We start from the raw sequence: 12,770 nt of genomic DNA on the forward strand, positions 1-12,770 counted from the left end.
GTTCCTGTAACAGTCCGGTTCCTGTCCTGTAACAGTCCAGTAACAGTCCGGTAACAGTCCAGTAACAGTCCGGTTCCTGTAACAGTCCGGTTCCTGTCCTGTAACAGTCTGGTGACGCTCCGGTTGCTGCTCCTCTGCGCAGGTTCGAGATGCGCGCCCTGCTGGTGAACAACGAGGACCTGCTGAGGACCAACACTCAGCTGAACAACGAGCTGAAGAGGACCAGGGAGCAGCTGATAGAGATGGAGAAGGAGAGCCATTCTGTGAGGGAGAACTTCAGACAGATGGAGGTGAGCGGAGCAGAGAAACGGACTCAGGTTCACCCCGAAGGCTGTTTGCTCGACTGATGTTTGTCTTCGTCGCTCAGCTGGAGGTGAAACAAGCTCGAGAGATGATGTTGGAGGCCAACAATCAGGAGTACGCCTTCAACTTCCTCCAGCAGTCGCTGAAAAACAAGATTCAGGACGCTGAGGTAGGTTCAGTTAGAACCCGAGCTGCTGTGGCAGGAAGAACCGGTTCCAAGGAAGGCACACAGAGCAGCAGGCTGACGTCCGCCGGTGTTTTCTGTTCAGGAGAACCTGGAGAAGCAGTCGCAGCACGCCCAGTCGCTGGCGGAGAAGCTGTGGCTGGCTGAGAGGAAGGTGGAGGAGCTGGAACTCAACAGTGGAACCCGAGACAAGAAGGCGTCTGAGCTGACCAGCACCATCCAGAGGCTGGAGGAAGAGGTGCGCCCAGAGACGTAACTGTGGTGGATTCGTGTCTTCTGAGCTGAGATTGATGAAGTGTTTCTGTTTTCAGCTGAATGAAGCCATGCAGGCGTCCCTGCAGGCTTCGACGGAACTGAACCTGCAGCAGAAACTACGAGAAGACGCCCAGATAAGGGTGGAGGAGCTGGAGGAGGCTCTTCTGGAGAAGGATCAGGAAGTTCAGAAGCTGCAGAGTCTGAATCTGAAACTGCAAGGAGAGGTAGATCTCTACCCGACCAACTCCCGGGAGGTGCAGGTGCAGCCTGAGGACCTCAGGACCTGCTTTTGTTTCGTGTCTGCAGGTCTCAGGGAAGCTGATTGACAAGGAGCGGACTCTGGAGGAGGAGATCCAGCTGAGGGAGAGGCTGCAGCTGCAGTGTAAGCAGGCTGAGAGGACGGTGGAGGATCTCACCATGGACCTGCAGACCACTAACCAGGCCAAGGAGGACCTCTCCAAGCAGCTCAAACTGGCTCAGGTACAGTTTCTCACCGGCTTACAATCCATGTCCTCCTGGACTCTCCGGGACCTCTGGGGTCTCTTCTGGTTCTGTCAGGGGGACCTCTGAAAGTCAGCAGGGGACCTTCAGAAGTCTCATATGGACATCTGAAAGCCTCCTGTAGACCTCTAATGGTCTCTTGTGGACCTCTGATGGTCTCTTGTGGACCTCTGATGGTCTGCTGGCTCTGAGCTCATCATTATCAGTAAATATTAATCTGTTTTTATTTTTCCTACTTAAATATTTTGTCCCCTGAAGTGAGCCGTCTCTGAGACTTTGTCCACGTGATTCAGACAGAGGTGTCCACTCGAATGAATCGGTCGTGAGAACCTTCAGAGTTTGGCGTTAATGAGGTTTTATTTCTGTAAATCCTGTTGAACATAAACATGCATCATGATGCGTTTCTGAATAAGCCGAGGGACAAACTGACGAGCCGTCGCGTGTTTGGATCAATAAATCATATTTTCCTGAACAGGAGAACCTGATCGACATGGAGACGGAGCTGGAGGAGCTGCATGAGAGCGAGCAGAGATGGGCCGCCAAGCAGAAGAAGGCCATCGAGCAGGTGAGCCGACAGGAAGCAGGAAGAGGCTTTAATGTCAGCCGGGTTTCCTTGTTTATTCACACATTCACGTCTGGTGACAGAATGAACAGCTGCAGATGAAGCTGCTGCAGGAGAAAGAGCTGAACGACGAGCTGGAAATAGAGAAGAGCATCGTGGAGAGACAGGTAAGATGTTTTTATCTATAAAACAGCTGAGACCCAACAAACAGTCTCAAGTACTGTGGAACTATTTTTAATCTGTTTATTTCTCCTATTTTTATCTTTTGTATCCATAATGAAGAAAATGGGTCAATAGGCAAGCATTTTTATTTTAAAATCATTAATGGAGACTGGATGATTCATGAGGATAACTTAGAGAATCACTGCTTAAAACACAAACTAACACATTCCAGCTCCCCCATTTAATATTTCATGATTTTCTCCATTAAGATTTTAAAATAAATTTAATTAATACAAGCTAAAAAGGCCTGCATGTGTCTCTAGGCTGACAGTGATGATTAAATAGACTTTTCTGCACCAACATCCTGGAGTAAAATTGTGTTTTTGGTAAGAAATGATATGAATAAAAAAGCTTTTTAAAGAGAAAAGAGTTAAAATCTGCGGGCAAACGGAGGCTGGGCGGAGCCTGCTTCGCGCATGCCCACTGCGGCTTTGCGTTCTGAGCATGCGCAGGACTTCATAACAAAGATGGGGTCGTGCTTGCTGCTAGCGGGCTGTGCTCGGTCGCTATTTCCGTTCGATTCTGGACGTTTTCTGAGCTGTTTTATCATCCAGACAATCAGGTAAACGATTTAAATTAAATACAAACAGACTTCCGCGGCTGCTGGAGAGTTTTCAGCCGCTCAGGAAATTCTTTAAGGCGGATTTATGTCGACGTTAGCCCGGCCTGCTAACCCAGCAGCGTGGGGGATTTGTTTGAATTCTTGAAAAAGAAGAAACTCCTTTCAAGGTTTGAAGAAAACATAAGACATTCAACTCTTACTGTATGATTCAGCTTTTAGATATCTTGTACAGTTTTTTTATAATATCAGTTTAAAAAAGTGACAACTTTTGGTGTCGCTCTCGTCTCGTGCTGCGTTGCCGTGGTGATAGAATTCAGAATGTTCAGGTGTGACGTCACACAGATGTGTGGGTTTCTGGGTGTGTATTTTCAGCTTGTGTTCAGAAGTTTTATTAGTTTGTTCTGCTGTTTTAAAAAATGTTTCTCAGATTTTCTGTTTGTTTCGCTGTTTTTAGGTTCTGTTGTGCATTTTGTGAGGTTTTCAAGGTTCTTTCAGTTGTTTTAAAGATTTGTTCAGGTGTTTTTAAGCATTGCTCTGCTTTTAAGGGTTTGTTCTGCTGTTTCGAAGGATTTTTAGCTATTTTTATTGATTGTTCTGCTGTTTTAAGGATTTGTTTTGAAGTGTTAGGATTTGTTTAGCTGTTTTTAGGTTCTGTTCTGCTTTTTAGGATGTTTTCAAAGTTCTTTCAGCTATTTTTCAAGCATTGTTCTGCAGTTTTAAGGGTTCGTTCCGCTTAGTTTGAGCTTCTTCTGCAGCTTTCAGTGAAATCATTCAGCAAAAAAAGCATTCACACTGCATTTTCACAGGAAATGTAATTCCTCTAATTTTAAACTATTTTATATCTAATAACTACTGGAATAAAATGTGATGTGATGCAAATTCTAATATATTATCTCTAAGAACCTAAGGCAAAATAACAGCATTTATTAGTTAAAATGTTCAGTTTTAGCTTTAATAAAACCAACAAATAAAAAATTATTCCAGAAAATATTTAAATTATTCTGATTGTATCTTCAGCTAATGTTGCTTTAAGTGAACGTAAAGGTAGAAATATAATCATCAAAGCAGGTTCAGGTGCTTTTAGAGCTGATTTTAAGAAAATAAAATCACGTTTGTTTGTTATTTAAGCACAACAGAAGATTTGTTGTTTGTAAATTTGAACTGAAATGTGTAGAAAGTTTTTATTGTAAAAGACTGAATAAAACTTTATGTCAGTTTTATTTTAGTTTTTACTTTCTTGATGATTTATATATACTTACATTTAAAGAGACTTCCTGTTTTAAAAGTGTTTTATAAATAAAGTTTTTTTTGCTGTTTCAGCTGCGGGAGCTCCGTCTGGAGGTGGACGACCTGCAGAGCTCCAGGGTTCAGGAAGACGTCGTTTCCCGAGCCGAGAGTCGAGTCAAAGAGCTGGAGAACGCCCTGAGGACCGAGGAGAGGTGAGACCCGGTCCGGACCCGAGTCTGGACCCGACCCGGGTTCATGACCCAGAGACACTCAGGAGAAAATATTTCTTTACCTGATATTAAAACCCGACAAACAGTGTTGGAGTTCCTGCTGCAGCCGAGGAGTTAAATTAGTTTTTGTTTTTAGGAACAAAGCGAGTTTGATGAACACCGTCAGCAAACTGGAGCGGAGGATCAACGAGCTGAGCGATCAGATGGAGGACGAGCACCGCATCGCTAACGAGCAGAAGGAGCTGGTCAGAAACACACACACACATCAGCTTCTGTAGGAGGTTAGAGCAGGAACACAGTGTGTCCACAAGGGGGCAGCAGAGCATCGCTGTTAATTAATAATAATCTTTAATTATTTCACTTTTTGATTCTCAGTCAATAAAAACACAACTTATTTTGACAGGATAAACTTTATTGGTCCAAGACAAAGCATTTATTTTTCCTTCCGATCCTGGTCTCTGATTGGTCGAGCAGATGAGCCAGAGGATCCGCTCGCTAAAGCGTCAGCTGAATGAGGTGGAGGAGGAGGCGAGCAGGAAGGAGGCGCAGTTCCGCCACACCCAGCGGGAGCTCGCCGAGGAGCGGGAGACGAGCAGCCGCCTGCAGAGGCAGCTGCTCGACCAGCACCTGCAGAGCAAGTACGGCCTGCCTGTTAGCAAAATATCTCCTCCGACAGATGTGGAGGGGTGGTAGCTGAGAGTCATCCCTGACACGTCAAGTCAGACTGAAAATTTCAAAATAAAAGCTTCCTTTTAATACCTCATGAATGCATATCACCTGCTGTGTTGGAGACGACTCTCAGCTACTCCCTCAGTGTCTGCTGAGGTTGATTAGCTGTGTCGGCCATCTTGAGCCACTTTCAGCTGTGTAACTCCACCCCTCGTGTCCCTGACAGGCGGAAGGACAACCTGACGATCCGTCAGACTCTGGATAACCTCCGTTTGGATCTGAGCGAGGAAGACGACGAGGAAGACGAACCGCCGCAGGAACAACCAAACTCCATCACCAAAGTCTGAACCCCGCGGAGAACCGCAGATATCAGAACCACTCATGAGGAAGAAGAACCCGACTCGTTTTCACTTAGACTATCGGAGGGTTTTGGGGGAACTTTTATTGTTAACGTAACATTTTAGCTGCAGCAGGAAGTCACTGCAATCCTTCACAGTAAAACAGGAAACGGTTGAGTATTTTAAAGCCAACCCTTCAGACTCTTATTGTGATGGATTCAAGTCTTGAAATGTAATTTGTCTTTTAAAGGGTGGCGCTGCAGCCATTTCCAGGTTAGTTTTAGTCGAGCTTGAGTCGCAGCTTCTGCTGTCCTTCGTCTCTTTTTACTCGTCTGCAGTATTTTGGTTGTCTTACAGGGTAACGAAACTAATAGTAGCTGTTGGTTAACTCTGGGAATCTTTGAGAAGTGGTTTCTGCCTCAGAAACATTTATTTATACATGTTATTTTTGTGATTTGATGTTTATCATAGCCTGAACACGTATTTAAGGTGGTTTGCTGCTGTCTGCTTCACGTTTTAATCTTCAATCAGATCAGTTTACACTTCCACTCTTTGTTCTTTAAACAAATATTAAACAAATATTATTAAAGTGCCTAAAGTTTATATTTTAACTTCCTAAAGAATGTCTTCACTACTTTTTAACTTTTCATTTTACAATATTGTTGGGTATTTATTTTTCTCTTCTGGTGTAAACTTTGAATAAAGATTTTGTAAAACTGCAATTTTTCACTTTGGTTTTTTGTCTCATTGCAAAAAACAGAAACGTAAGTCGCTGGTGTAGATTCTCAGTCATCCAGGTCGTGGTAAAAAAATTAAACAAAGGTTAAAAAACAAAAACAACTGGACTTCTATTCTGTAGCTGAAGACGTTTCACTTCTCATCCGAGGAGCTTTCTCAATTCAGAAATAGAGAGTGTGGAGTTGAGCTTTTAAAGCTGAGATGTGATGTAAGCTGGCAGATTGTTCTCGCTCTCCTAACGACAGAGGGTCATTAGGGTCCTTGTTTGTCTGACTCACTGATGGGCCACTCTGTTGATTGGAGTGAAACTGACTGGGGATCAGGCCTAAAGCTGAAATCTGAGACCTCCTCCTCTGTTTAATGTTGGTTTCTCCTTTTTGACATAAATGGCTTCTTTTACCCCCCTCTCGAACCATCTGTCTTCTCGGTCCAAAGAGTGTCCCTTATCCTTGAGGTGTAGGTGGACAGCTGAGTCCTGTCCCGAAGAGGTGGCTCTCCTGTGTTGAGCCATGCGTCTGTGGAGAGGTTGTTTGGTCTCTCCAATATATGTTCAGACCTCCATATTGGAGAGACCAAACAACCTCTCCACAGACGCATGGCTCAACACAGGAGAGCCTCTTCGGGACAGGACTCAGCAGTTCACCTACACCTCAAGGATAAGGGACACTCCTTTAAGGACCAAAATGTTAATATTTTGGACCGAGAAGACTGATCCCCAGTCAGTTTCACGCCAATCAACAGAGTGGCCCATCAGTGAGTCAGACAAACAAGGACCCTAATGACCCTCTGTCGTTAGGAGAGCGAGAACAATCTGCCAGCTTACATCACATCTCAGCTTTAAAAGCCCAACTCCACACTCTCTATTTCTGAATTGAGAAAGCTCCTCGGATGAGAAGTGAAACGTCTTCAACTACAGAATAGAAGTCCAGTTGTTTTTGTTTTTTAACTTTTTTTGAACTATAGTAAGTCGTTCAAATTACTAAAAACTCACATACTAAAGTAAAGGTATTTAGAATATTGACCTGTGGTATTAAAAAGCACATCAATGTTAAAGTCTGAACTTCTGTGTCACATGACTGGATATAAAGTCACGACATCCCATAGTTTGACATCCACTCGATGTGACCGTATGAAAATACACCAGAGTACGGACAACAGGAAACGTTTCCCACCAACTCTCAGTCCGACACGTCCGTCGTCTCACCGGGAATCAGGTCTTTGAGGACAAGAACAACATGAGCCTAAAACCAACAAAGATTTATTTGCAGCTGTGGCATCAGGTCCACTGAACGCATCATTCTCCTGGAGTCAAACATGCTAACAGCGCAACGAACACAGACAGGCATCGATAGAAACAGAGGAAACCGAAACAAACTGCAGGCACACAAACAGTTCCAAAAATAAAAGCTCTCAGAAGCACAAAACAACACCAGGGTTTCTGCTCTTTTTTCTATCACCAGTTTTAAATTTAAACATCCAGCAGCTCGCATGTTTCTTTCTTTAAACCGAGGATCAGACAGCTGGAAGTGTCCGCACAGTTTAGATCTTTGAAGGAAACTAGGAAGCTGCTTAAAACTGAAAAATAAACGAGAATTTAAGCAAAACAACAACTGAAGACAAACAGATTTAAAGAAGTGAGCAAAGAGATAAAAAAAAACAAAAAATAAACAAACGAAGTCTCAGAACTGGTTTCGTTTTCTACGCGTTGGTGAAATCCGAGACTTTCTTCCGTTTTCTTTTTAAGCACGACTTGAAAATTACACTTTTTATTTGTTGGAAACTTGAACAGAAGGTTCAGTTTATTCAACACCCAAAGCTTCTTAAAGATGTTTCACATTTTGAAGAAATAAATCGACGTTTTCTTTCAGCAAAACTTTTGTTTCGAGTCTTTTTCAAGCCTTTCTGGCGTTCAGCGTTTAAACAGTGACTCCAATATTCTTTCTTAAAAGCCTTCAGGCCAAACGAGCGTTAAACCCTACAGTCAAGCACGGTGGTGGCAGAATCATGCTGTGGTATTGGTTAAGGATAAACGGAGCCAAATCCAGCAGAGGATTTTGGCTGAAGCTGCCTGAGAACACAGCATCCAGAGGAGTCAGGACTACAGCCTACAGCCCAGCACGGTGGTGGCAGCATCATGCTGTGGTGTTCGTTACGGATAATTGCAGCCAAACCCAGCTGAACATCTGACCCGAACTTCCTCGAGGCTGAAGCAACCACAAAATGAAGAGATCGTCCATCTAATGAAATACTCGTTCCGTCTTTAATTAGAACCGAAGTTCAGAACGTCTCAAGATGGAACCGAAGATTCACGTTCGGCTGAAAGACTCGGATCAAAGGATTTATTTTAAGGGGTTCCAAAAAACGAAAAGTGGACGAAACCAAACAGCAGAAACGGGTTCTGAATCTACAAAAACAACAAGAAATACTTTCAAACACCATCTTCTCCAAAGCATTTAACCCACACCTAATATATTAAAAAAGGGGACAATTTCAGTAGTTTTAGAGTTAAAAGTTGGAAAGTTAGCGACAACGAGTCCTAACAGCTAAGATTTCTGAAACGAGCCAAAGCAGCAGATCAGCTCAGATTAACTCAACAGAATTCAACTTTTTTTATGTCCATCACAAACGAACTAAACATCTTCATCACTGGGCAGCTAACTTACACAGACGTCGGCATTTAAAGCGCATTTGGGTCGGGAAAATAAAACGCACAGTAGTTTTATATAATATTAAAGCACGTGAGGTACCAAACAATAAACAGAAACTGAGCACAGGCTAGCTTATGTTAGCTGAAGATGCTAAAAAAACATGAACTGTTAGAGAAAAACTAGGTTTATGTGTTAGAACTAAAGATTTATTTTAGGTAAATCGTACACTTTGACAAACTTTTGAGCCACTGATATGTTAGCATTTTGCTAACTGCTGCTAATTTATCCTGATCAATTTCTAAACATTTCACCTGCTATTATAATAAACTTAAGTAAACTTTTATGTTTGACTGTTGACTAACAAAGTAAAACTTCACTTAAATTTATTTTAATAAAAAGGTAGAACCTTTGCAGACCGATTAAATGTAGCATTATGCTAGCAGTTTCAAAAGATAACGGCTAAGCACCAATGCTACGTTAGCTAAATCAGTGTAATGATTACCTGGAATTTCAAAAAACAACAAAAAGAAAATTCAGTGAGATTTTACTATGAGACAACATCTAACATGATAAAAGTTCACTTAAGTTTTATGGGATCAGCAAATTAAATCCTTAAAGATTGATTAGCTAATGTAGCATCAAGCTAGCAGCTTTAAAGCGTAACCGCTTAGCGCTGATGCTACATTTGCTAATATTAGCATTTAAAAATGTTACCTGCTGTTCGAATAAAACTTAAGGGAACCTTTAACATGTTAAAAAGTAACTTTTTAATCAATTTAACGGTTTTTTGATAACTGTGCAGCTAAACTGCGGAGCCGGATGTTGTCGATCAGTAGCTTCATTTTGTTGCTTTAAGCAGAAATGTTCAGATTATCCAGTTTAAATCTTTAGAATTGGGGTTCTGTGGAAAGCATATCTTCTTAAACAACGTCAGTTTGGAGAATTAAGGCTAGTTCGAGCTCATGGGCTGGTCCAAGAGCAGCCGACTCTAAAAATCTAAATTTAATTTTTTGTATTTGTGTTCATGCAAACACCATTTTATAAACATTTACAATACTGTCAACTATGCATTACATGGTTATTTGCATAGAATACTATGATTCTTTGGAAGCACAAACAGCAGCAGCCAGCTGTAGCACTTCTGGCACTTTTTATAAACCCTTTTATTTCTGCTGTAAAGGTTTATAAAATAATGACTGCATGAACCAGACCCGCTTCGGCCTCGATCGGGTTAGCTGTTAGCTGTTAGCCGTTAGCTGTTAGCCGATTCATTCCTTCATCTACAGCAGGTACGACATTATTTGTTTATAACCTTCCCAGAAAACCCCACTTCAGAAGATCTGAGCTGTCCTTTTTGTCGGCTGATGTTTTAGCTCAAACTGCTGTCCTACAACTTAAAGTACGTTAGCATGTAAAGCTAGCAGAAAGAAGTCAAGCTGACATTAGATCCTGTTCAGCAAACTTCAGCAGAACTTTAACTGAGAAAACAAACACAGGCCCGGCTACAGACACACACAGAACCGGAGGAAACAAAACGACATTGGTCCCGATAATCGTCGGCGTGATCCTGGAGGATCTCAGACACGCAGCCGGATATTAAACTCTGTCGGCCGTTTCCCGGCTGGGAATCCGGTGGATTGGGGAGTTTAATTTCCAGGCTGCGTGTTTTTTAACGAGGCACGTTATGTGTCTGACGGCGCCAGCCGACAGGCTGCTGCACCTGAAGCGTCCACCGGAGGGCGACAGAGCTGTTCCACAGTGGGAGAGAAAGAACACGGCTCAGGGAGTGAGAGGCGGAAACATGCGGGAACTAAAAGACGGACGGCGAACGGAGGACTTTCGTTCAACATGCACATTTCTTCTCGTTGGGCTGCGCGTCCCCCAGCTTCGCAGCTCCGTTCCCATTGGCCGAGTCCGCCGGCGGTTTGTCGACGCACTGCTCCATCCTCTTCATGACCAGGTCCAGCAGCGTTATCACCGCCTTGTCCACCTCGGCGCCGGTGGCCGCGCTGGTCTCGAAGTACGGGATCCTGTGAGGGACACGTTTAAAACCTTTATCCCCGTTTTCCTCCTGCTTCCTGGTTCAAACTGGGTCACCTGTTTCTCAGGTAAACTCCGGTTCTGTTAGGGTTAAAACCAGGAAATGACTGACAGGAAGTCGTGATTAGAGATGGTTTTTTTAGTTAAACGAGTCGAATGTTTTATTTAAAAGACAACCGGCTCTGAAAACAGACGACTGGTCCAAACAAACACTAATTTAAAATATTGCATCACATTTTGGGGATTAAAGCCCCGAGTCTCTCAGCTCCGATCTGTTAATGTCTTTCCTGGTTCAGAATGATTGACAGGCGTCTTGTCCCGCCCCCCCAAGGCCTCAGGCTTCAGCCAATCAGGGTGGACGGACAATAACTGGCCTTGATCGCGATTATATGTGGGCGTGGTTTGGTGTAGGCTGAGAAGTTATGATGGCGAGCGAGACGAGCAAACAGGAAGTGAAGAGTTTGGAGGCGGATCGGCTCATAGATATCTCCACCAACTTACAGCTCAGATGAAATTATGAAGATATTTTAGTCTTCATCAACCTCTGCTGAGAAAACTGACGGTTTCTCTAAAATCCCCTCAGAGGTCAAAGGTCACACTGACTTCCATTCTGTCTGAGCTTCAAAACAGGAAGTGAGGTCGTTTTTAACCTTTCCTAAAAACTGCAGAAACAAACATCTACACACGTGGCGAGCAGATGCTTCTGACAGTTCAGGAAGTTTTGAGGCTTATTTTTTAGGCTGCCTGTCAGAAGCTGTGAAGCATCCTGTAACGAAGGTCAGATTTAAAAGACGAAAACTGGAAACTTGCCCGTATTTGTCAGCGAGCTCCTTGGCCTGCTTCTCCTGAACCTCCCGCTGGTCCGCCAGGTCCACCTTGTTCCCGACCAGAACTATGTCCGGGTTCTCACAGTACGCGTTGGCCTGGAGTTGGCCTGGAGATCAGAAACACACATTTAAAGTCTTAGGAGGAGACGCCATCTTGGAAGGTGTGACGCTGCAGCACTCTGTGGAGCAGAAACTAAACGTACTCATCCAGTTCCTGACGTTCAGGAAGCTCTGCTGGCTGGTGAGGTCGAACATCAGCAGGAAGCCCATGGCGTCCCTGAAGAACGCCGTGGTGAGGCTGCGGAACCTGACCACAAACAAACAAACAAACACACACATTCAGAGGAATGCATGTCACCCGCCGTCTGGAAAATCTGAATAAAACAAACAAACAAACAAACAAACAGCTCTTCGCTCTCAGGCTGCAGGTTTCCTTCTGGTTCCTAAAGGTTCTAACAGCAGAACAGGAGGCGGAGCTTCCAGTTCTGCTGCTGGAGGACAAACTGTCCACATGTCCTCGCTCTGCTGCTGGAGGACAAACTGTCCACATGTCCTCTCTCTGCTGCTGGAGGACAAACTGTCCACGTGTCCTCGCTCTGCTGCTGGAGGACAAACTGTCCACATGTCCTCGCTCTGCTACCGGAGGACAAACTGTCCACATGTCCTCACTCTGATACTGGAGGACAAACTGTCCACATGTCCTCCCTCTGCTGCTGTCTTCACGCAGAAGTAAAAACTGGACATTTTGTCCACCTCTCCTGCTGAGAGCATGAAGCACGGTGGTGGCAGCATCATGCTGCGGGACGTTTTTCATCAGCTGGTCGCAGCTGAGGAAAAGAGACGGAGACAGAGGTCCACCGTCCAGCAGGACTCAGAACCTCTGGTTGGACTTAAAGTCCAACAGAACCGTCCAACCTGAAGGAGCTGGAGACGTTTGGACACAAATGGACAGAAAGTCCAGGGGTGAGATGGACGCAGATCATGGAGACGAACCTGAAGAGACTCGATGCAAAACAAATTTCTCTTCATTATTTCTGCAGATTTATGATTAATAATCAAATTAAATGTTTTTAATTTCAGGCTGTAAGGGGACAGAAAGCATCTTCGGTGCCGTCTAATTCCTGGAGACACGAGCAGAGACACCTAAAATCTCCTGAAACTTCAGCTGAGCTTCAGTTTCCTGAGGACAGATTTCTGACGTCACAGACTCTGACTCATCCAGCGGTGACTCAGAACCAGACTGAACAGAACCCGGCTGGGTCCACTCACAAACATTAAACACAGTTAATTCATCCTGTTCTACCCGAACCTTCGGCTGCTTTCTAACTTCTACTTTACAAAATATTTGACTTTATTTACAAATATTTTTCATTAAGATTAATTCCTTCTCTTACTGAAAGCTAGCCTCTTAGCTCCTTCCTGCTAGCCTCTTAGCTCCTTCCTGCTAGCCTCTTAGCTCCTTCC

At 43.9% G+C, this 12,770-nt stretch overlaps 2 protein-coding genes across 10 annotated transcripts in view; one reads left to right on the top strand and one right to left on the bottom strand.

Moving 5' to 3' along the window:
* Window positions 1-5,775, top strand: part of LOC108228658 (cingulin-like protein 1) — a 29,328-nt gene extending 23,553 nt beyond the window's left edge. For all 8 annotated transcript variants that reach the window (XM_037979313.1, XM_037979314.1, XM_037979318.1 and 5 more), the window contains 11 exons: window positions 143-290; window positions 368-472; window positions 573-725; window positions 799-966; window positions 1,049-1,222; window positions 1,719-1,808; window positions 1,889-1,972; window positions 3,910-4,028; window positions 4,183-4,291; window positions 4,521-4,684; window positions 4,942-5,775. In XM_037979313.1, the coding sequence (XP_037835241.1) occupies window positions 143-290; window positions 368-472; window positions 573-725; window positions 799-966; window positions 1,049-1,222; window positions 1,719-1,808; window positions 1,889-1,972; window positions 3,910-4,028; window positions 4,183-4,291; window positions 4,521-4,684; window positions 4,942-5,062 (1,435 nt within the window). In that variant the 3' untranslated portion in view covers window positions 5,063-5,775. The remainder of the gene's footprint in view (window positions 1-142; window positions 291-367; window positions 473-572; window positions 726-798; window positions 967-1,048; window positions 1,223-1,718; window positions 1,809-1,888; window positions 1,973-3,909; window positions 4,029-4,182; window positions 4,292-4,520; window positions 4,685-4,941) is intronic.
* Window positions 5,776-7,033: 1,258 nt separating this feature from the next.
* Window positions 7,034-12,770, bottom strand: part of rab27b (RAB27B, member RAS oncogene family) — a 24,353-nt gene continuing 18,616 nt past the window's right edge. For both annotated transcript variants that reach the window (XM_037979369.1, XM_037979370.1), the window contains 3 exons: window positions 11,510-11,613; window positions 11,290-11,413; window positions 7,034-10,469 (listed from right to left, as the gene is read on the bottom strand). In XM_037979369.1, the coding sequence (XP_037835297.1) occupies window positions 10,283-10,469; window positions 11,290-11,413; window positions 11,510-11,613 (415 nt within the window). In that variant the 3' untranslated portion in view covers window positions 7,034-10,282. The remainder of the gene's footprint in view (window positions 10,470-11,289; window positions 11,414-11,509; window positions 11,614-12,770) is intronic.

Source organism: Kryptolebias marmoratus, linkage group LG14, assembly GCF_001649575.2.
Source record: "Kryptolebias marmoratus isolate JLee-2015 linkage group LG14, ASM164957v2, whole genome shotgun sequence".
Taxonomy (NCBI): Eukaryota; Metazoa; Chordata; class Actinopteri; order Cyprinodontiformes; family Rivulidae; genus Kryptolebias; species Kryptolebias marmoratus.